We start from the raw sequence: 24,602 nt of genomic DNA, 5'->3' as shown, positions 1-24,602 counted from the left end.
TTATGCTCCACAAATAAGTGAAACCATATGATAATTGACTCTCTCTGCTTGACTTATTTCACTCAGCATAATCTCTTCCAGTCCCGTCCATGTTGCTACAAAGGTTGGGTATTCATCCTTTCTGATGGAGGCATAATACTCCATAGTGTATATGGACCACATCTTCCTTATCCATTCGTCAGTTGAAGGGCATCTTGGTTCTTTCCACAGTTTGGCGACTGTGGCCATTGCTGCTATAAACATTGGGGTACAGATGGCCCTTCTTTTCACTACATCTGTATCTTTGGGGTAAATACCCAGTAGTGTAATGGCAGGGTCATAGGGAAGTTCTATTTTTAATTTCTTGAGGAATCTCCACACTGTTCTCCAAAGAGGCTGCACCAACTTGCAGTCCCACCAACAGTGTAAGAGGGTTCCCCTTGCTCCACATCCCCTCCAACACATGTTGTTTCCTGTCTTGCTAATTTTGGCCATTCTCACTGGTGTAAGGTGATATCTCAATGTGGTTTTAATTTGAATCGCCCTGATGGCTAGTGATGATGAACATTTTTTCATGTGTCTGATAGCCATTTGTATGTCTTCATTGGAGAAGTGTCTGTTCATATCTTCTGCCCATTTTTTGATATGATTATCTGTTTTGTGTGTGTTGAGTTTGAGGAGTTCTTTATAGATCCTGGATATCAATCTTTTGTCTCTACTGTCATTTGCAAATATCTTCTCCCATTCCGTGGGTTGCCTCTTTGTTTTCTTGACTGTTTCCTTTGCTGTGCAGAAGCTTTTGATTTTGATGAAGTCCCAAAAGTTTATTTTGGCTTTTGTTTCCTTTGCCTTTGGAGACATATCTTGAAAGAAGTTGCTGTGGCTGATATCGAAGAGGTTACTGCCTATGTTCTCCTCTAGGATTCTGATGGATTCTTGTCTCACGTTGAGGTCTTTTATCCATTTTGAGTTTATTTTTGTGTATGGTGTAAGAGAATGGTCGAGTTTCATTCTTCTACATATAGCTGTCCAGTTTTCCCAGCACCATTTATTGAAGAGACTGTCTTTTTTTCCACTGTATATTTTTTCCTGTTTTGTCAAAGATTATTTGACCATAGAGTTGAGGGTCCATATCTGGGCTCTCTACTCTGTTCCACTGGTCTATGTGTATACCTCCCCATGTATTTAGTTCTTCTTCAACTCTGTCATTAAAGTTTTATTGTTTTCAGCATACAAATCCTTTGTATTTTTGGAAAATTTTTCACTAAATATCCTAAAGGTTTTTGGTATTATAGTTGTTGCCATTGTAAATGGTACTATTTTTAACCTTCAATTTCCAATTGTGTATTGCTGGTATATAAATTACAATGAATTTGCATCTCATATCTGCTTTACAGTGTGTAGTTCTCCATTGTGTACACATGCCATCAGTTATTCAAACAATCTCCTATGTCTAAATATTTATGTAATTTCACATTTTGCAGTTACCCAATGAATACCTTTGGCATAATATTTTCATAGTGTTGAAATTGTGCCTTTAGAGTAAATTTCTGAAAGTATTTTTGCTAGGTTGAAAAGCAGATGCAAATGAACTTTTGTTAGATATTTCCAAATTCCCTCCATGAAATGGTTGTATTTTGCATCCTTATCAGAAGTGTATGAGTGCTGTTTTTCTCTTACAGCTTTAATAACAGAAAGTATTATAAACTTAAATTCTTGCCAGTCTTATCAGTAAGATATGGTACCTCAGCAGTTTTAATTGAACTTTGTTTTATTATAAATAAGGTTCATCAATATTGTAAAAGTTTAAGGGCTATTTGTGTATTTCTTTTCATAAGTAGGCATCTCATGTCTTTTGTCATTTTCCTACAGGATATTTTAAATGTTTTAGCTCTATTTTTAAAATGTATTTTTATTTTGAGGATAGTTGACCATTACGTGCTATACAGGTTGTAAATATTTCTTCATGGTTTGTCATTTGTCCTTTAACTTACTGTGCTTTTTGCCATGCAAACTTTGTTTTCATTTTCATGGAGTAAACTTTGTCAATATTTTCTCTTATTGCATCTTGAATTTTAGTTATGGTTACAAACTCATTCCCTTACTCTTTCTTGCACAGGAAGGGCTGTCAAGTGTTTTTCTTCAGGATCAGATAACAAATATTTTATTAGGCTTTTGGCACTAAGTCTCTGTTGTGACTCCTCACATCTGCCATTGTGGCACAAAAGCAGTCATAGATAAGAAATGAATAAGTGTGGGAGTTTTCCAGAAATATCTTAAAGTGTTCTATTGAAGTGTCTGAAAGAAAAAGTTGCCAATTTTCACTTATTTCTATTACTTAAACTAAAAAATAAGAAAAGAATAGGTTATGGGTTTGTTTCATATTTTGTTATATTATGTTCAAAAATGCTACAATAACCCATATAAGCAATGTAAAGCATTGTAAATCTCAGTATGGTGAGCATTAGACATGCTTCAAGAAACTTGTAAGGACTTTATATGTATTATTTAACTTACCCCTTTCAACAGTTCTTTCAGGTAAATATGATTATATTTTCCATTTTCGAATGAGGAAAATGAATCAAAGATATACTAAGCCATTTATCCAGAGTAAGACAGTATGGTGAAGATGGATATGTAACAGATCACTGAGGAAACACTGAGAAATAGGGTAACATAAAATAAAAATAAATATTGCTTACAGTATATAATTCTAGGGAAATTATTAACAAACATGTTCTATAGAGGACCAAATGGTGAACATTTTAGGCTTTGTGAATCTCTTTTGCAACTACTCAACTCTGTAATTGTAGTGGAAACAGCTGCAGACCATTTGTAAGCCTATTGTCAAGGTTGTGTTTCAATAAAACTTTATTTACAAAACTGGGGCTTGCCTGGCATGGGCAGAGTTTGGCAGTCCCCCTGTTCCATGGTAAATACTACTGCCCTTATGGTTAATTAAAGATTTTTGGTTTTTCTTTTTTCAGGAAGCTACAAAGTAATAATAATATTAGATGAGAAAATATAAATATATAACCAGTTTAAGTGTCATATACAGTTACATTTTACATTGTTATACAAATAATCTCATTAATAAATGTAAAAAACAAAAAATACTGACTGCGTTAGTGCTGAAAATACTGACTCCACCTGTGATCCTTCATTTTGATCAAGTCTTCTCTTGGGATGACACGTTCTGGGCCCCATGGAGCTTAATATTCATATCTTAGAAATGCCCACAAAGGCCCAAATCAGAGGAAATATGCCCTGCCCCTTATAAGTTTGTAAACTTTATGTATAATTCTTCTAAAAACGGGTTTTTAATGGCTACATAGTATCTTGTCACTTCAAAGCCACATAGATAAGGCTGTCCTTTCATCACTGTAGCCTTTCATGGTTGTTGTGTGTTGAAAAGTCACAGTGGCTCCATCTCCCAATGTAGCCAATTCAATACATTCTGCACCCATCTTTTGAAGATTAAATAAAATAACCTGTGTAAAATATTTAGAACAGATATTCTGAGAAGCTTAATCCCTCTTTTCTTTCACTTCTTTCTTGAAAGGGTTCATTTTTCTCTGACCCCATATTTCATTCAGGGGTCTTCTTACCTTTTATCCAGAGTTCTGTTAGGGGACAAGTGAGGCCTTGTTGAGACCCAGGCCCTCAAGTCCCTTCCCCTGGAACCCACACCAGTCAAGAATCATGATGGATAGGGTATGGGACACAAAATCCTCAGTTTGCCCCTGGGAAGGTCCTGACACTGTTGTGGCAGGAATTTATTCCGCTTTCATAGCATATTTGCACTTGATAGCACCATATGATTCTTAGGAGGAGAAACAGAGAATGAAGTTGTTGTCATGATCTCAGGGAACCAGAAGAAAACTGCATGCATGGTGACCATGTGGTAAGATGTCCATTTACCAAAACTATCAAGTTTTTCTGAAGTATAGATCTTCCCTTTACATTTGAAAGTGAACTCTAAGGAGATGGGGGAGGAGATTTTGTAATTTCACACATTACTTGTATGTATCACTATTTGTTGAAATTGGCAATCACCAGCTACTAATTATAGAATTTTATTCTCAGTCATGATTTTTAATTTTATTAATTTTTGATAGACCTTTGCCATCTTTTCTTAACCAATAAAGGGAACATGTGTTATCCTTCTTTTTAACCATCTGATCTATATTCAGTATTTTTAATGTTCTTTGCAGAACCCTGGAGAACTTGGTCTTAGAGTATTAACCACAATGTTGCAGACACCTGATGTGCTCAGGGGGCTGTTCCATTGGAGTAGTGTTCCTTGTGTCCTAGAATTGGCCCTTAATGTGGTGTGAGGTGCTGCTTCTACCTCTAGGACACAGGATTTATACCTTGGTGTCTCCTATAAACCAAACAACCGCCATGTACTTAGGATATAAAAATTAGTATATCCCTTCCGTATGGCCACAGGATGGTAATAAAGGCATGAAATCTTTATGTTTCACAGATCATTTTATCTCCAAAAGGCTATAATGCCCATGAATAAAATTGGAAAGTAATAATAAGAAATACTTATGTAATCTGTATACCCCTTTCTTGTCTTCATTTTGAACCCTTTGGGTACTAGAAATATCTCTCTACAGTGCATTGACAAACAAATGGGTTTTCCTTTGTACCATTCACTATGTATTTTCAGAGTTACCAGACATCTTAATTTAGTAGGATATGTTCAAATTGCTTTAATTTGTATCATAATTGTTGTCATCATATGGGCTCACTGTGTGAACAGAATCTAAGATGTTTTCCTGCCAACCTCAGGAAATACAACAGAGAGAGAGACTCAGGCTGGGCACCCAGTTGTGCAGCCTCTGTGGTTGCCCATATTGAGAAGGATATGGGTGGATCAGACCTGAAGATGGTTCTGAACGTCCAGCTTATTTTGGTAACTCTGATACTGTGGGTCCAAATCCAGCAGCCACATGGCCCCATCTTGTTTCCTTAAGAAATTTATTTTCAAGGTTGAGTGAAAGTTTGTTGCTCTTCCCACATATGTAACCCTAGGTAAGATTTATTGAGGCAAATGTTAGATATTCTATCCCTGATCTGGTTTCTCTCAGTACCAATATATGGCTCCTTTACCTAATGTCCTCAATGGTAACCTTGCAAGATATGTGGGCACACTCATCTATTGCTCTGTAAATTTATATTGTGAGTTGCTCCATCTTCATTCATCCAAGGCCAACTGGAAGCAGAGAAGTTCCCATGGGGGGAAAAAAGTGATATAGAAAAAAGGTAACAAATAATTTTCTTGAGTTTCTTCTGTAGACTGAAGTGACTGGAAGACAAACCACAGCCCAGAAGGATAAGACAATGACCATTTCCAACATTGGCATCCCATTGGCCTGGATGGCTCTTCAGTGACAAGATAAGGCATGAGGTCCCTTTTAACAAGATTTGTCAGGCTAGCGGCAGGAGAGGAGGTCAGGGCTGGTTCAGGTTTCTCAGAAGAAGTGCTGACTTAGGTATTTCCCTGGAGTTTTTCATGATGGTACAGATCTGAGCAGTTCTGGGTCTTCCTGTGCCACATGAGTGCTGGGCAGATGGAGTAAGAGGGCTCCCAATCTGGAAAGTAATTCCTGGTAAATGAGTCTGTCTGGGTGAGGTTTCTTATACTGACTCAGCCATTCCCCCTGGAATTCTGTACTACAGAAACATTGCTCAGAAGCATGAAGACAGACCTCCTGGATTTAGCCCCTATGTCTATCTGTCTCTGATGTGCTGTGATTCAGGGCTCAGATACAAAACCTGACCTTACTCTTCTGTAACACAGAACAACAAAACAACAGTCAGACCCTGAAATATCTCATTGACATTATTGAATATGCCATGTGCACAAGCCCCTTAGTATTTTTGTGTTTTTTTTTTAAAGTTAATTGAGATGTCACCATGCCCGATCAGGACTCAGAGAAGTCAAATTTCAGTTATAATCTGGGTGCTTCCAGGAAGGGACTAGGCTGGAACTACTGGTGCTACATGGGTCAGAGCAGTTTCTGGAAACCAACTTCTACTGGCCTGGGGCCTTGCAACTGTCTCATGAACATGATGTCCCAAGAGACAGTAATTCTACAAGAAAATCTGAGTAAAATGAGGTATAAAAATGAGAATACAAAGCATCCATCTTTTACTTTAACTTTGAATTTTCTCTCTGTATTTGTGACTAGAAATAGGTTTGTTTTTATTTTATATATAATTATATGTTTTTAAGTAAGATTCACATATTTGTTGCATTTCATCTTCTTTTGGTTAAATTCTTTTGTGAGCAATATTCTACATCTAATAATAATCTATGAGAATAGTATTTTTCACGACTACATATAATTAAACAGCCTCCTCTACCATATAACCCACTTAACTTCATATATTGAAACTTTGTCAGGGCCTTACTAACGTTTTGTGAAAATCGTTATTAATGGTCTATGAAAATCAAACCCTCCTATAACCTCTTACCCTTTTGACTGTGAACTGTTTCTACATATACAAATGCCAAAATAAATATCTTTCAAAAATTGAGAAAGTTACATTATCAGTCTAAAAATGAGAATAAATATAAAATATATATGAAAAATAATATGTAACTAATAATAAACATAAGTTATATTTTGTGAATAGCAATATTATGCCCTTCCTAAAATTTTCAAGTTGTATTTTTATTATTATTGGAACAGAAGAAAAAGTGACCTTGTGAAAAAATATGTTCATTGTGAAAATTATTGTTTTTACTTTTCTTAAATGTATAAAATCAATAAATGAATAAGGAAGAAAAACCCATCCTCTCTGTCAGGCAAAATGGTATCTTAAAACTTAGATATTTCTATTAATTTTCTTTCCACCAGGAAGGACACTTCTGTGATTGAAATTTAGTGTATGAGTATGAAATTTATGTAGTTTTTTAAATTTTTGATGTAAACATTTTCACTTTTATTAATTAATTTTAAAATGTCTTTTTAATGGCTTCATAATATTCCAGTAAATTTTTCACTTGTTATTCTAGGGCTCATATTGAAAAGCTGATATATATAACTTTTGTCTCCTGAGGGCTTTTATCTAAAGATACTATATTAGTAAGGTATGCTGCTCTTCCATAAGTGACACGAAAAAACACACTTAGATATTTTGAACAGGAAAATAGTAATGTAGCAAAGATTCCTTTCTTTTTATTGTGTTCAGTTATCCAGCATACAGTATATCATTACTTTTGATGTAATGTTCATTGATTCATTAGTTGAGTGTAACACCCAGTGCTCATCACAACACATGCCCTTCTTAATACCTATCACCAGGTTACCCATCTGACTACCCCTTCCTTTCTGTAACCCTATGTTTGGTTCCCAGAGTCCAGAGTCTCTCAAGTTTTTTCTTCCTCTCTGATTCCTTACCATTTAGTTCTCAATCCCTTCCCCTATGGTCCTCCACTCTATTCCTTATGTTCCACATATAAGTGAAACCATATGATAATTGTCTTTCTCTACTTGACTTATTTCACTTAGCATAATGCCCTCTAGTTCAATCTATGTCGATGTAAATGGGGGCAGTATTCATCCTTTCTATTGCTGAGTAATATTCCTTTGTTAAGAAGCAGAATCCATACCTTTCATTCATTTCTTTTGGAAAAGATTCATCTTCCCCATTCATGTGTTCCACTTAGATTCTGGCCTCCAGTTTTCTTCCATAAACATATACAGGACTAGGAAGGCTCTAATCAGGCTCAAGAAGACAGTGGTGCCCCTATTATAAATCTATCACAGTCAGAAACAGCGTGGGTTAAAATGACAATCAAAGAACATGAGCCCAACTGAAGTGGAAGAAGAAGGGCTGAAGGATCGTATGTAATTCCATCTCTGTTATGTTCCTGGCCTGCAAATCCTTCTTTCTCCCAGGAGATCTCAAAGTTGAATAGCCTCTGGGGCCTTCAAGTAGGTGATAGAGTGAATGAATATTTTGATGCTAGTGAAGGAATTTATCATTAATGTTAGTAGTTCATAGGAAAATTGTAAGGAGATCTCTATATTCCAACAAGAACTGCACTGTAGATTCTACTATTAGAAATAGATTTTTTATTGTTTTATATTGAAAAGTCAATGGATGATTTACTAGCATTTTATTTATTCTCTGAAGACAATCACTCATGTCCTGCAGCACATTGTAATGATCTGTGACAGTTAATATTCAATATTGGTTCTGTCTACATTGTGGTAGACAATATCTTGTTCCTTGTATTGTCCTGCAGTGATGAAGTGATTTGTTTAGTGGCTTAATCTTGATTTCTGTGGAAATAAGAATGGTTTCTACTTGCCAGGAGCTATATATCAATATAATGTTTTAAAATAGTTCATGTTTAATAAACATCAACTTTCAGAAGAACAAATACTTGGGATGCCTTGGTAGCTCAGTTGGTTAAGTGTTTAACTGTTAATTTAACTGTTAAGTGCTCATGACCTTAGGATCCCAGCTTAGAGTCCTAAGACTGAGCCCCACATTGGGCTTGTACTGAGAATGGAGCTTGCTTAAGAGTCTCTCTGCCCCTCCAAAAAAAGTGAGCTAAAATTTAATGAGTATTTTTTATTGTTAGTATTTTTTCCTAAATATTCTTCACCTTTTCTATCTTCATAGCAATCACATGATATGAATGCTTGTAGTTTATTTTTCATAGATTAGAACAGTGAGGTACAGAGGAGTGACATGAGATTCAAGGTAAGTCACATGCTAAGTAGGTCATGATAGTAAACATCATTCTTGAAGAAAGTTAGAGAAAATAATAAAGACGAAGTTAAAAATCTGCATGAGCATCTCACCAGGAGCTGGAACTCTCTCCATTATGGTGTCTGGATTTCTAGATTTCTTCTTTGAAGACACATGGGCATAAATATTATTTTGTGGACTACAAATACATTGATGAGTCACAGTTCCATATGAACAGGGTTTTGTATTTTTGTTTTAGTTCACTTCATATTCTGAGGAACTCACCAAGCCACTAAAGAATTTTTTCATGTCAGAGGATATGAATTTTTTATATCTGTCACTCAGGAGCTGCCTGAAACTATGCAAATTTATTAATTTCTTTCTGTCTCAAAATCCTCATCTGAAAATAGGTGTGATAACAATCTTATCATAGAAGTTAGTGTATATTAAATAACTGAGAGTATTTCAATCTAATAACTGCTAGTCCAGGTTCTGAAATATAGCAATTTTTTATAATAATTACATCTGATTTCTAGTACTATCATTTCTCAAATTTAATGTCCCCATACTGTCAACCATTATTATCTACACCAACTTTCCTCATGAAGAAGATTTGGTGACCATTTTGAAGTAGTAACCTTGAAAACCAGTCACATATTATTAGTATTTCATTTCTCTGCATTTATTTTTCCATATTCCTCTTTTCCTCCATCTTTTCTTCAGCAAAGCTTTTTACCTTGCCTTTTATGATTTCCATATGTCTTTCTCTAAATGTTTGCATGTATTAAAACTTGAAACAGTTCTGGCCTAAAACTGTGATCCGTGCCACGATCAGGCCACTGCTCTTTGAACAGGGACCCAACAAGTGGCAGATCTGGGGAGAGCCACCAGAAGAGCAGAGCAACAGTAATCTGCTGGGTTTGAAGACACAAACGGGGCTGTGTGGCAGAGAGAAATGCTTGGTCACAGGCTGGATGAGCTCAGAGTATGGCCAGAGACCAGGGAGATAGGAGTGATAGAGCACTTTTCTCTGAGGGTGCACTGAGGAATGGGTCCCGAGCTCTCAGCTCCTATGGGCTAGAGACTGGAGGCTGCCATTTTCATTCCCATCCTACAGAGCTCTATGGAAAGCGTTCAGGGAACAAAAGCTCCTGAGAGCGAACCTGAGCAGATTACTTAGCCCAGCCCCTGGCAACGGTGGTGCAATTCCACCTCAAGCAAAGACACTTGAGAATCACTATAACAGGCCCCTCTGCCCAGAAGATCAGCAAGAACATCCAGCCAAGACCAAGCTCACTGATCAAGGAGAACAGTGGAATTCCAGAGGAGGGGAAAGCAAAGCATGGGATTTTTGGCTTTTTCCCCATGATTCTTTAGTCTTCCAAAGTTAAGTAAATTTTTTTAATTTTATTTTTTTCTTATTCTAATTTTTTTTAACTTTTACTCTTTCTTTTTTGAACATTTTTAAACTAGTTTATCTTAACAATACCTTTCTTAAAAAAATCTTTTTGAACTTTCATTACTATAGTCATATTTTACCCTTCATTGTATCTAACTTTATGTTTTATATACATATAGTGTTTTTCCTTCTAAAAATTTTTGGGATACAATTTCTTCTAATAAATCAAAATATACCCTAAATCTAGCACAGGGCTTTGTTCTAGTCTCCAGCCTGAGCAAATTCTCTCCACTTTCTTTTTCTTTCTTTTCCCAACCAAAGTACCAACTCCTTGTTTAGATTTTTTTTTTTTAATTTTCATCTTTACATTCCAACCCTTCATCGTGTTTACCCTTGTTTTTGTGTATAGATAGATAGATATAAGTTTTTCTTTCTTTAAAATTTTGGGAGGTAGTTTCTTCTAAGAGACCAAAATACACCCAAAATCAAGTGGCTGGCTCTCTTCATATATATATATATATATAAAAATATATATATATTTCATATAATATATACTTCATAAAATATATATATATATTTAATTTTTTAAATTTTTTAAAAAGACTTTATTTATTTATTTGACAGACAGCACAAGTAGGCAGAGAGGCAGGGAGAAAAAGGAGGAAGCAGGCTCTCTGTGGAGCAGAGAGCCTGCTGTGGGGCTCGATCCCAGGACCCTGCAATCATGACCCGAGCCTAAGGCAGAGGCTTTAACCCACTGAGCCACCCAGGCACCCCAATTTTTAAAAATTTTTTAACTTATTTTTACCGCTTCTTCTCCCCACTATTTGGGTTCTCTTCTGATTTGGTTAATGAACATTTTTCTGGGGTCTTTTCCACTCTTTTAGTATTTAAATCTCTCATTCATCTGGATAAAATGACAAGGTGGAAAAACTCACCACAAAAAAAAAAAAAAAAAAAAAAAAGAAAGAAACGAGAGGCAGAAATGAAGGCTAGGGACCTAATTAATACAGACATTGGTAGTATGTCAGATCTAGAATTAAGAATGACAATTCTCATGGTGCTAACTGGGCTCGAAAAAGGCATGGAAGATATTAGAGAAGCCCTGTATGGAGAAATAAAAGCCCCTTCTGGAAAATAAAAGGACTAAAATATAACCAAATTGAAATAAAAAAAAAACTATTAATGAGGTGCAATAAAAAATGGAGCCTCTTACTGCTAGGAAAATGAGGCAGAAGAGAGAATTAGTGATATAGAAGACCAAATGACAGAGAATAAAGAAGTTGAGCAAAAGAGAGACAAACAACTATTGGACCATGAGGGGAGAATTTGAGAGATACATGATACCATAAGACAAAACAATATTAGAATAATTGGGATTCCAGAAGAAGAAAGGGAAAGGGGGGCAGAAGGTATATTGGAGCAAATTATTGTAGAGAATTTCCCTAATGTGGCAAAGGGAACAAACATAAAAATCCAGGAGGTGCAGAGAAACCCCCTCAAAATCAATAAGACTAGATCCACACCCCATCATCTAATAGTAAAACTTACAAGTCTTACAAACAAACAGAAAATCCTGAAAGCAGACCAGGAAAAGAGGTCTGTAATATACAATGATAAAAATATTAGATTGGCAGCAGACTTATCCAAAGAGACCTGGCAGGCGAGAAAGAACTGGCATGATATATTCAGAACACTAAATGAGAATAATATGCAACCAAGAATACTATATCCAGCTAGGCTATCATTGAAAATAGAAGGAGAGATAAAAACTTCCAGGACAAACAAAAACTAAAAGAATTTGTAAACACCAAAACAGCTCTACAGGAAATATTGAAAGGGGTCCTCTAAGCAAGGAGAAGCCTAAAAGTAGTAGACCAGATAGGAACAGAGACAATATACAGTAACAGTCACCTTACAGGCAATACGATGGCACTAAATTCATAACTCTCAATAGTTACCCTGAATGCAAATGGGCTAAATGCCCCAATCAAAAGACATCAGAATGGATTAAAAAAAATCAATATGCTGTCTACAAGAAACTCATTTTAGACCCAAAGACACCTCCAGGTTTAAAGTGAGGGTGTGAAAAACAATTTATCATGCTAATGGACATCAAAAGAAAGTGGGAGTGGAACTCCTTATATCAGATAAATTAGACACTATTAGATATTAGATATATAGACTTTATTATTAGCTATTATTTGATAATATTATTAGATATTAGATATATAGACTTTATTAGATAAATTAGACTTTAAGCCAAAGACTATAATTAGAGATGAGGAAGGACACTATATCATACTCAAAGGGTCTGTCCAACAAAAAGATCTAACAATTTTAAATATCCAAGCCCCTAACATGGAAGAAGCCAACTATATAAACAAAATCAAAGAAACACATCAACAATAATACAATAATAGTAGGGGACTTTAACACCCCCCTCACTGAAATGGACAGATGATCCAGGCAAAAGTTCAACAAGGAAATAAAGGCTTTAAATGACACACTGGACCAGATGGACATCACAGATACATTCAGAACATTCCAGCCCAAAGCAATAGAATACATATCCTTCTCTAGTGCACAGGGAACATTCTCCAGAATAGATCACATCCTGGGTCACAAATCAGGTCTCAACTGGTACCAAAAGATTGGGATCATTCCCTGCATATTTTCAGACCACAATGCTCTGAAGCTTCAACTCAATCACAAGAGGAAAGTCGGAAAGAACCTAAATACATGGAGACTAAACAGCATCCTTCTAAAGAATGAATGGGTTAACCAGGAAATTAAAGAAAAATTGAAAAAATTCATGGAAACAAATGATAATGAAAACAAAACTGTTCAAAATCCATGGGACACAGCAAAGGTGGTCCTGAGAGGAAAGTATATAACCATATAAGCCTTTCTCAAGAAACAAGAAAAGTCTTAGGTACACAATTTAACCCTACACCTAAAGGAGTAGTATTAAACAGCAATGAAAGCCTAAACACAGCAAGAGAAGAGAAATAATAAAGATCAGAGCAAAAATCAATGACATAGAAACAAACAAACAAACAAACAAAATAGAACAAATCAACGAAACTAAGAGCTGGTTCTTTGAATGAATTAATAATATCGATAGACCCCTGGCCAGACTTATCAAAAAAAAAAAAAAAAAAAAGAGAGAGAGAGAGAGAAAGGACACAAATAAATAAAACCGTGAATGAAAGAGGAGAGATCACAACCAACACCAAAAAAATACAAGCAATTATAAGAACATATTATGAGTAAATATACGCCAGCAAATTTGACAATCTGGAAGTAATGGATGCATTCTTAGAGACATATAATCTACCATAACTGAACCAGGAAGAAATAGAAAACCTGAACAGACTCATAACCAGTAAGGAGATTGAAACAGTCATCAAAACTCTCCCAACAAACAAGAGCCCAGGGCCAGACAGCTTCCCAGGGGAATTCTACCAAGCATTTAAAGAAGAATTAATTCCTATTCTCCTGAAACTGTTCCAAAAATCAGAAATGGAAGGAAAACTTCCAAACTCATTTTATGAGGCCAGCATTATCTTGGTCCCCAAACCAAAGACCCCATCAAAAAAGAGAATTACAGACCAATAACTTTGATGAACACAGATGCATAAATTCTCACCAAAATAGTAGCCAGTAGGATCCAACAGTACATTAAAAGGATTATTCACCATGAACAAGTGGGATTTATTCTTGGGCTGCAAGGTTGGTTCAACATCCACAAATCAATCAGTGTGATACAATACATTAATAAAAGAAAGAATAAGAACAATATGATACTCCCAATAGATGCTGAAACAAAGTACAGCATCCTTTCCTGATCAAAATTCTTCAAAGTGTAGGGGTAGAGGGTACTTACCTCAATATCATCAAAGCCATCTATGAAAAACCCACAGTGAATATCATCCTCAATGGAGAAAAACTAAGCTTTTCTGTTAAGGTCAGGAACACGGCAGGGATGTCCATTATCACCACTACTATTCAACATAGTACTAGAAGTCCTAGCCTCAGCAATCAGACAATAAAAAGAAATTAAAGGCATCTGAATTGGCAAAGAAGAAGTCAAACTCCCAGTCTTTGAAGATGATATGATACTTTATGTGGAAAACCCAAAAGACTCCACTCCAAATTTCCTAGAACTTATACAGGAATTCAGTAAAGTGTCAGGATATAAAATCAATCCACAGAAATCAGTTACATTTCTATACACCAACAAGAAGACAGAAGAAAGAGAAATTAAGGAGTCAATGCCATTTACAATTGCACCCCAAACCATAAGATTCCTAGGAATAAACCTAACCAAAGAGGCAAGGAATCTATACTCAGAAAACAAAAAAGTACTCATGAAAGAAATTGAGAAAGACACAAAGAAATGGAAAAATGTTCCATGCTCCTGGATTGGAAGAAGAAATATTGTGAAAATGTCTATGCTACCTAAAGCAATCTACATGTTTACTGCAACCTCTATCAAAATCCCATCAATTGTTTTCAAAGAAATGGAACAAATAATCCTACAATTTATATGGAACTAGAAAAGACTTTGAATAGCCAGAGGAATGTTGAAAAAGAAAGCCAAAGTTGGTGGCATCACAATTCTGGACTTCAAGCTCTATTGTAAAGCTGTCATCATCAAGACAGTATGGTACTGGCACAAAAACAGACACATAGATCAGCAGAACAGAAAAGAGAGCCCAGAAATAGACCTTCAACTCTATGGTCAACTAATCTTTGACAAAGCAGGAAAGAATGTCCAATTGAAAAAAGACAGCCTCTTCAACAAATGGTGTTGGGATAATTGGACAGCCATGTGCAGAAAAATAAAACTGGACCTTTTTCTTATACCAGACACAAAAATAGACTCAAAATGGGTAAAAGACCTCAATGTAAGAAAGTAATCCATCAAAATTCTTGAGGAGAACACAGGCAGTAACCTCTTCGACCTCAGCCACAGCAACTTCTTCCTAGAAACATCACCAAAAGCAAGGGAAGCAAGGGCAAAAATGAAATATTGGGACCTCATCAAGATCAAAAGCTTTCACCAGCAAAGGAAACTGTCAACAAAACCAAAAGACAACTGACATAATGGGAGAAGATGTTTGCAAACAACATATCAGATAAAGGGCTAGTATCCAAAATCTATAAGGGATTTATCAAACTCAACACCCAAAGAACAAATAATCCAATCAAGAAATGGGCAGAGGACATGAAGAGACATTTCTGCAAAGAAGACTTCCAGATGGCCAACAGACACATGAAAAAATCCTCCACATCACTTGGCATCAGGGAAATACAAATCAAAACCACAATGAGATACCACCTCATGCCAGTTAGAATGGCTAAAATTAACAAGTCAGGAAATGACAGATGCTGGCGAGGATGTGGAGAAAGGGGAACCCTCCTACACTGTTGGTGGGAATACAAGCTCGTGCAACCACTCTGGAAAACAGCATGGAGGTTCCTCAAAAAGCTGAAAAATAGAGCTACCCGATGACCCAGAAATTGCACTACTGGGTAATTACTATAAATATACAAATGTAGTGATCCGAAGGGGCATGTGCATCCAAATGTTTATAGCAGCAATGTTCACAATAGCCAAACTATGGCAAGAATCTAGATGTCCATCAATGGATGAATGGATAAAGAAGATGTGGCATGTATAAATACAATGGAATACTATGCAGCCATCAAAAGAAATCAAATCTTGCCATTTACAATGATATGGATGGAACTAGAGGGTATTATGCTGAGTGAAGTAAGTCAATCAGAGAAAGACAATTATCATATGATCTCCCTGATATGAAGAATTTGAGAGGCAACTTGGGGGATTTGGGGGCTAGGGAAGGAAAAAATGAAACAAGATGGAATTGGTAGGGAGACAACCATAAGAGACTCTTACTCTCACAAAACAAACTGGGTTGGTGGTGGGAGGTGGGTAGGGAGAGGGTGGTTGGGTTATGGACACTGGGGAGGGTATGTGCTATTTTGAGTGCAGTGAAGTGTGTAAACCTGGCAATTCACAGACCTGTACCCCTGGGGCTAATAATACATTATATGTTAATAAAATTTTTTTAAAAAATTAAAAAAAAGAATCCCCTGGGGAAGGGGGGAGATGTGGTCCATATATACAATGGAATATTACTCAGCCATCAGAAAGGCTAAACACCCAACTTTTGTAGCAACATGCACAGGACTAGAGGAGATTATGCTGAGTGAAATAAGTCAAGCAGAGTAAGTCAATTATCATTCAGTTTCACTTACTTGTGAAGCATAAGGAATAAAGGAGGACATTAGGAGAAGGGAAGGAAAACTGATATGGGGTAAATCGGAGAGAGAAATGAATGATAAGAGACTACTGACTCTGATAAACAAACAGAGTTTTGAGGGGCAGGGGGTGGGAGGATTGATGAGCCCGGTGGTGGGTATTAAGGAGGGTATATATTACATGGAGCACTAGGTATGGTACATACACAATGAATCTTGGAACACTGAAAAAATAAAATAAAATTTAAAAAAGAAGATCTCTCTCTCTCTCTCTTTTTTTTTTTTTCTTGAGAGTTAGGATTGTTTCACTACTGTACCTTGGCTTATTTTATTAAAGAATATGAAAAACACAGAACTGGATTCATCATAATACTGGTTCATAAAGCCCTATAACCATTTGTCAACAGAGATATCTTTATTTTATTCAACTTAGATGATGATGATTTAATAACTTGACAAATACCTGAGATCCCTGATATACCAGAACAATAAAAACATAAAAAATAATCTGCATGTTCCCCTCTGCTAAGTTAATTAACTAGAAAAGCACAAAATTTACTGACCATTTCTCAATACTTGTCCAGTTTCCTGTTTTGTTCCTGAAGGAACAGAGCACATCCTGTTCTGTTAGAGTGGTCCTATGGAAAGTGGAATGAAAGGAATTAGATAAAATTTCTCAACTCTGAAACTTTTTTTTATTTTGGGGGGGGTAAATAAAACTCACATATATGAATTTCTGCTTGACTTCATTTTTTGCATCTCCACATAGACAACGACCTCTTTTTACTGTGCCCTGGCCATTACGAGGTGGACCCTCAGGGATTGCATGGATGGTTTTCCTTATTCTCTGGTTGCTGTTTGGGAGTACCAATGGAAGCATCGGCAAGAGATTGGGATGTGGGGGAGAGTGAGCTTAGGTTTTTCACCCTGAAGAGGGCCTGCATCCTTGTATGTGTTAACTTAAAGTGCCAGCTCCCACCATACCCAGAGGTCCATGCTCAAGAAAAAAGAAGTACATGTAGAAGAAGTCATTTGCTTTTATACCAGTCAACCCAAGGGAGAAATTTATTTCTTTTTTTTCCCAGGGCCCTGGATCTCCAAGCTTGGAAATCTAGTGCCCGAGAAGAAATACTTTTTTCAGTTTATTGTTCTTTGAGCTTCAGTTTCTGTTGGCCAAATTTCCATTAGAAACCAGGACAAAGATTCCCATGAGTGTGATCTACAGGGGTTTGGTTCCTGGGGTAAAGAGCAATGAGGAGAAAAGTGGAGCATTGATCCTGAGGAGGAAACAGAAGATTTCACAGATTCCACCCTTTGTGTCCCTCAGCATCCATGCTTGTTCTTTGCCTAGGGAAGAAATCTGTGTCCCTACAGTAGGGGGCGCACTAAGTCCTTCTTCTCTGTCTCTAGATGAACACAGGAGTCTGATTTTCTAGCAACTTTCTGGGAGAGGTAGCAGATCACGTTTTCAGGCAATCAAAGTGCCAAACAACTTAATTGAACAAAACTTTGATACTGTGCAACTCTGTTTGAGATTATCTCATTCCCGTATCCGCATGTGGTCACAAGAGGTGTAAAGAAACCAAGGAAATCATACTGTAGTGTAAATAGGAAGACTAAGTATTTTTGGCCCTCTCTGTAGTACTTGGTATCTGTCCTTCACTGGGGAAAAGACACACTCAACCCAAGAAACTACTCTGAGCTCTCCAAGCATGAAACTTGTCTCTAACTTGGCAGATAGAGTCAGCAGGAATCAGCAGAGAAATCAAGATTTTTGGTTAGTAAATAAAACAAAGGCTGATGGAGAAGAGGGGAGAAAAAATGGTCAAGACAAACTATTACACAAATTTATAACAATCAGATTTCACAGGGTGTATCTACATGCTCAATAATATCCATGTTTTTTAATATGAGGTAACATGTGAATTCTTTCAAATAAATTTTAAGATAAAAATCAAAAGTCATAAAGATTTTCTAAGAGACAATAAGGGTATGGAAGTGACATAGTAAAAACTCTCCTGTTCCCAATGTTTAGAAGTGACCTCTCCAAGTTGTGCCTTTTCCTCTAACCAAGACTGTGTTCCTGAACCCATTCTGGGGGTGGAACGTGAAGACCACACAGCGTAAAACAGCATAGATTTTCAAATGTGCCCAGAAATTTTCAGAATTGTGATTTTTAGAAGATGACTCTGATGTAACAGACATGATTTTTTCCACAGTACTAGTGTGTGTGATCAGTTGGGAATGGATAATAGAACTATGGAAACTATGGTTTTATGAGATATTCTTAGACACTATTCAACATTAATTTCATAATATAATGTTCCTTCTATTTGTCAAAATCATTGTGTCTCATCCACCTCAGAAATGAAATAAATGAGTTGAGACCAAATCATTAGGATATTTCAACAATCCATCTATGCAAAATCTCCAGCCCATGAGGTAATATGAGCCCCCTCTCATAGTCAGAATGTCAATCTCACTTCAACAGACATCAACTGGTCCTGTTCATTCTAACAAGATGTTTTCAGTGTTGTTAGAATCACCCATTTAAATAACCATTTAATTAGCAATCATTTACTTAGGACAAGAGGGCTGGTTGGTGGCTGGCTGATTTGGCTTTACTGTGTGTGGCCAAAGTGTCCTTGGTGAAGTTCACCTTATCCACAAGGAGAAGGATTCCAAATATTACTTGTTCTTTCCACATAAGGGTTTTTTTCTCCATGCACAAGACCACTGTCCTCTCGGTCTGTAACACAAAGGCACTATGGACGCATGTTGAAAACTGAGATTTACATTGACCTGGGATGACTTTTCATGACAGTGTCTTCATATTTAGCTAATTTCTCTATTAAATCAGATTCCACCCCTCTGTGAAATCAGGCACTGAGAGGAAAGCGTTCATTTGTATTAGGACATGAGAAAGACAAATGAAGGAACACCTTCAAAACAGAGCAAAGGTAAATTTCTGCCCTTCCTCCTCCCCTCCTTCCTGCACATGCTGGAGATTTTAGTCTTGACCCCGGTTTCAGTAGAAAGTAAGGGTGTTGGGCTTTTTCACAGTCAAGCATGTGTTAAATATAAACTCTCATACTGCAAAAACAAAAATTCAGGGAGACAGAGGAGGAGTTAATGATCCTGTGGAATCAATTTCCTATAGATGATTTGGACTTTCCTTTCAATAATCATGTTTATGAATACTATTAAGTTGTACATAAAATTTGAATTTTCACTTGAAAATGCATTTAATTCAACTTAGACCTCCTCAGAGAGCTTTTTCTTCTTCCCAACATATGGCAGCAAGTGTTTTCCTATTTGGGGCTGGAAGATCAGTAATATAGCTTTTCTTTTCTTTTCTTTTTTCTTTTCTTTTCTTTTCCTTTTCTTTCCTTTTCTTTTTTTTCTTTCCTTTCCTTTTCTTTCTTTTCTTTTCCTTTCTTTTCTTTCTTTCTTCTCAAGAAGTTGACTAACTTTATAAGAAGTTAGTAAACATAGGGATATCTTTTTGGGATTTTTTTTCTTCGTTAAAGAAATTGGTTCCATAATTGTGGCAGTTGAATCAACTCATTTACAGAGGAGAGAACAGAGGTCCAGGGAACCTGGTCACAAAATCCCAGATGGAGTAGCATTCAAGAAAGGGAGGGCTGAGGGCCCCGGTCTCATCTAGGTTTGGTGCATCAACCTGCCTGAGGATCATGTCCCCCAACAGGCATTGAATGCCAGGCATATCAGTGCATAGGGTGCTGAGAAGTTAGCCCTATATTTGCTGTATTTCTGCTCACTGACTCTCCACTGAAAAGTAACTAGCAGTGGGTGGGGCAGCAACTTAGAAATTAGAATCAGGAGGTGACTTCCAATCTTCCCCAGCTTTTAGTCATTCTATGGTAAATCTCTCTCTGGAATGATTTACACAATATTTTATTCCTACATTCTTCATTGGTTCTGACCAGAATCTTCAATCACCAGTGTCACAGCTCTACTCAGTAGAAATTAATATAAGTCACAATTGGAGACACATTTTCTAACTGTTCCACTTTAAAAAAAGTTAAACAAATAAAATTCTAGGATTATTTTTATTTACTGTGGATATCCAAAGTAGAGTTTCAATGGTAATTAATATAGAAATTACGTAGGAGATATTTCATCTTATTTTATAGTCTCCATAATATGACTTGTATGTCACATAATGAGCCTATCTTAGCTTGAACTAGTGCTTGCTAGCCACATATGATGAATGGCTCATGGCTACTGCATTGAACAGCACAGATTCTCCCCCAAATGCTTCAGAAATGCTGTCCTGAACAATCTTTAGAAAAGTTCCTCCAAGGTAAATAGCTTTTGGACTGCAAAGGAAGTAGTCAACAAAACCAAAAGACAACCAATAGATCAAAAGAAAATATTTGTAAATGGTATATCAGATAAAGCGCTAGTATCCAAAGTCTATGAAGAACTTATCAAACTCAACACCCAAAGAACAAATAATCCATTCAAGAAATGGGCAGAAGACATGAACAGGCATTTCTCCTAAAAAGACATCCAAATGACTAACAAATATATGAGAAAATGCTCAACATCACTTGACATCAGGGAAATACAAATCAAAATCATAGTGTGATACCACTTCACACAGTCAGAATGGCTAAAATCTACATGTCAGGAAATAACAGATGTTGGTGAGGATGCGGAGAAAGGGGAATCCTCCCTCGTTGTTGGTGGGAATGCAAGCTGGTGCAAGCACTCTGGAAAACAGTATGGAGGTTTCTCAAGAAGTTGAAAATAGAGCTACCCTAAAATCAAGCCTTTGCACTTCTGGATATTTATCCCAAAGATACAAATGTAGTGACCAAAGGGCACCTGCACCCCAATATGATGTAATATTAGCAGCAGTGTCCATAGTAGCCAAAGTATGGAAAGAGTCCAGATGTCCATGGATAGATAAATGGATAAAGAAGATGTGGGGAAATAATGTATGAATATTATATGTGGCAGAAGATATGATATATATGATATATTTATATTATATATAAATACATGTAATGGAATATTACAAAGTCATCAAAAATGAAATCTTCCCATTTGAAATGACATGGGTGGAACTAGAGGGTATTATGTATGCTAAGCAAAATAAATCAATTATTTATTTTATATATGATCTCACTGATATGTGGAATTTAGAAACAAAACTGAGGATCATAGAGGAAGAGAGAAAAAAAAAATAAAACAAGATGAAACCAGAGAGGGAGACAAATCATAAGAGACTCTTAATCATAGAAGACAAATTGAGGATTGCTGGAGAGGAGGGAAGTGGAGAGATGAGGTAACTGAGTGATGGACATTAAGGAGGGCATGTGATGTAATGGGCATTATGTATTATATAAGACTGTTAAATCACAGCCCTGTACATCTGTAATCAATAATACATTATATGTTATTGAATTGAATTCAAATAAAAAATGTCTTTAACAAATTATGTCCATACAAAAATGTGCACATGAATGTTTATAGCAGCTTTATTAAAAATCAGCAGAAGCTGACAGCAGCCAAGATGTCCTTCAATAGGTGACAGATAAACAAACTGTGGCACATCCATACCATTAAATACTATTCAGCAATAAGAAGTCAGCTATCAATCCATGAAACGACATGGAGGCATCCTAAATTCATATTGCTAATTGAAAGAAGCCAGTCTAAAATGGATGCAGCCTGTGTGATTCCATCTATATGAGGATTTACTGGAACTCTATGTACTTCCTGTGTAATTTTTTGGTAAACCTAGGAATTTTCTTGGAAAAGTTGTCCATAAAACAAACAAAAATAGTAGCATTATAGAGATTTGACCACAAGTGATAAATTTTTGACTCTTACTCAAATTTATTATCCATTACTATGGGTGATTTATGTATGTTTTTGAAAGTCCAAGTTAAAGAGTTATTATGGAATATGTTGTATTAAACCTCTAGTTGTAATGGTAGGTAGGTTAAAAAATGAAAAGAACAAGAATGTAAGAATGAATTTAAAAGAAAGAAAGGAAGAAAGAAAGAAAGAAAGGAAAAGTTATATCTATGAAATATAGAGATTTGGGGGCAATACCAGGAGCTTAATATATTGTTTTCCCCTGGTGTTGGGGTTCTACAGTTTTATGGGGACCCTGTGGTGGTTGTCCTCTTGTTCTTTTGGCTTCTCTTCTGGGGGATGGGCCTACCACATTGTTTTTCTGTCAATTTTGTTTGGATGAGTGAGCCTGTGGTGGCTATTAAGGAGGGCATGCATTGCATGGAGCACGGTGTGTGGTGCGTAAACAATGAATCTTGGAACACTGAAAAAATAAAATAAAATTTAAAAAAAAGTCAATGTATTTTCCAAAGATAGTAATAATAAATATTAAATATTTTTGTTCTCAGAAAAAAAAAAGAAAGGAAGAAAGAAAGAAAGTCCGTCCAGATTGACAGCTCCCTGGGTCTGCATCTGTCTGCACACCAGAGGCTCTTTAGCCTCCGGGGTTATATGCAGTGGGCCCAAGCAGCGGACATCCTCCAGAATCCAGGGTGCTGAGGGGTGACCTCTGGGCAACCCAGGGACCCAGAGGCAGTGGAAGGTGCCAGGCATGGAGTGCCCGGGGAGACAGAGATCTTTTTGCTCAGGGACCTGGTCAGAGCACAGGGCTGTGGTATTCCCAGGCAGCACAGTAGTACACACGCCATCACTCTTCTCTACTCCTCTCTAGCCTCAGCACTGACAGAGTACAGCTGTAGCTATCCCTGCCCTTCTTGGCATCAACTTTGTCCACTTCCAGGACAAAATCCCATTGCACATAGGACCTGGACATGTCTAGGTAGAGAAGCCTCTTGGATGCCGTACCCTCCTGGTGGTGGTACCAGTAGATGTAGCTGACTGAGGTGTCCACTTGGCAAAGCAGGGAAGGTGAACTGCCCAAGTGTACCACCAACAAAGCAGGTTGATCCTGCTTGAGCCCTGTTCTGCTGCCTCCTAGGGGGAGAGGGGACAGCTGTGAGAAAGTGATGGCCAGGAACCTCAGGGTGTCCCCTGTACTCTGAGCCGGGAAAGAAGTCAGGACTTACCGGGAAACAGGACAGCGCACAGGATGGCAAGGGGACCCAGCATGGTTCTGCTTCCCACCTGGTGGAAAGAAACCCCAGGTGACCTCCTAGCTACACCTGTTGGGAGGAGATTGCCTGGGTGGGTGGCAGAGGGCAGATTAGGATCTGAGCCTCTGCTTCCCTGAGACACCTGCAGGTACTGGTGAGAGGCTGCAGGGAGGGAAAGGCCAGAGGGCGGGGACAGGTCTGAACAAAAGGGGGGGCAGTAAGGGACCATCAATAGTCAAGATGGTGAGAAACACTGAGGAATGTTAATGCAACAAGAGCACCGGGGATAACAGCAATCCTTGATTGGACATTGACTGCACCTGACACCACACTAATTGGTTTCTGCTCATTGTTTGATCACTACCTGAAAATCACCCTTGGGATGAATGTTACTACCCTCAATTTAGAAATAGGGGAAGTTTGGTTGGTATTTTAAGTAACCATTCCAAGGCAGCACGCCTAAGGGGAGATGTGATGGGGATGTGAGCCTGGAGACAAGTATCATGCTTCGGATTGCCACTCAGTACTGACAGAACAATGGGTGTGCAGGCTGCTCAAGAGGCAGGGACAAGCCCAGACCAGATCCCTGCTAATAAGGCAACAGGCCCCCTGAGCTAGCATTAGAGAATTTCTCCCAGAGGTTCTCATGAGATGATGTAAATGCCCTAATATGATATGATAGCTGTGTAATCTTGGGCAGGCTAGTTCTCCTCCTTTTCTTCTTATGTCAAAGGGACCTCATTTCTTCTTATGTCAAAGGAACATTGACTTCCAACTGAAATGAAGGTTCCTTTCCAGTAAAGTCAAGTACACTGGAGCCTCCTGGGTATAGTTATAGTAATTAGCTATGCTAATGATAGCCTGTTGGCCTGGAGGGGGAAGGCAGTGGGGATGGCTAGGAAGGGGACTTGGCTGGGGAGGTCTGGGTACTTCCCACCCACTAGGAGACCCAGCTCCTGAGGTCCTCTTCTTGGTAAGCACTGAGAGGCACACATGCTGAGCTCTAACCAAGATTCAAGGCTCAAGTGTCCCAAAATGCAGGCTTTGAGGTTGTGCTGAGCTGGTGAGGTGTTGACTAGAATATTCTGCTAAAAGATTATTCCAGG

General features: G+C 37.4%; 1 protein-coding gene across 1 annotated transcript in view; it reads right to left on the bottom strand.

Annotated features, from left to right (window-relative positions):
- LOC111155229 overlaps positions 1-24,602 on the bottom strand; it is a 51,070-nt gene that overhangs the window by 24,471 nt on the left and 1,997 nt on the right. The window contains 2 exon segments of the mRNA XM_022515349.1: positions 17,351-17,387; positions 23,049-23,377. Coding sequence (XP_022371057.1) covers positions 17,351-17,387; positions 23,049-23,377 — 366 coding nt within the window.

This window comes from Enhydra lutris, unplaced genomic scaffold (genome assembly GCF_002288905.1).
Source record: "Enhydra lutris kenyoni isolate GAN:26980312 unplaced genomic scaffold, ASM228890v2 scaffoldscaffold40, whole genome shotgun sequence".
In the NCBI taxonomy this organism is placed as follows: domain Eukaryota; kingdom Metazoa; phylum Chordata; class Mammalia; order Carnivora; family Mustelidae; genus Enhydra; species Enhydra lutris.
Note: the sequence above shows the minus strand (reverse complement) of the source record. Positions and strands in the feature narration are given on the sequence as shown.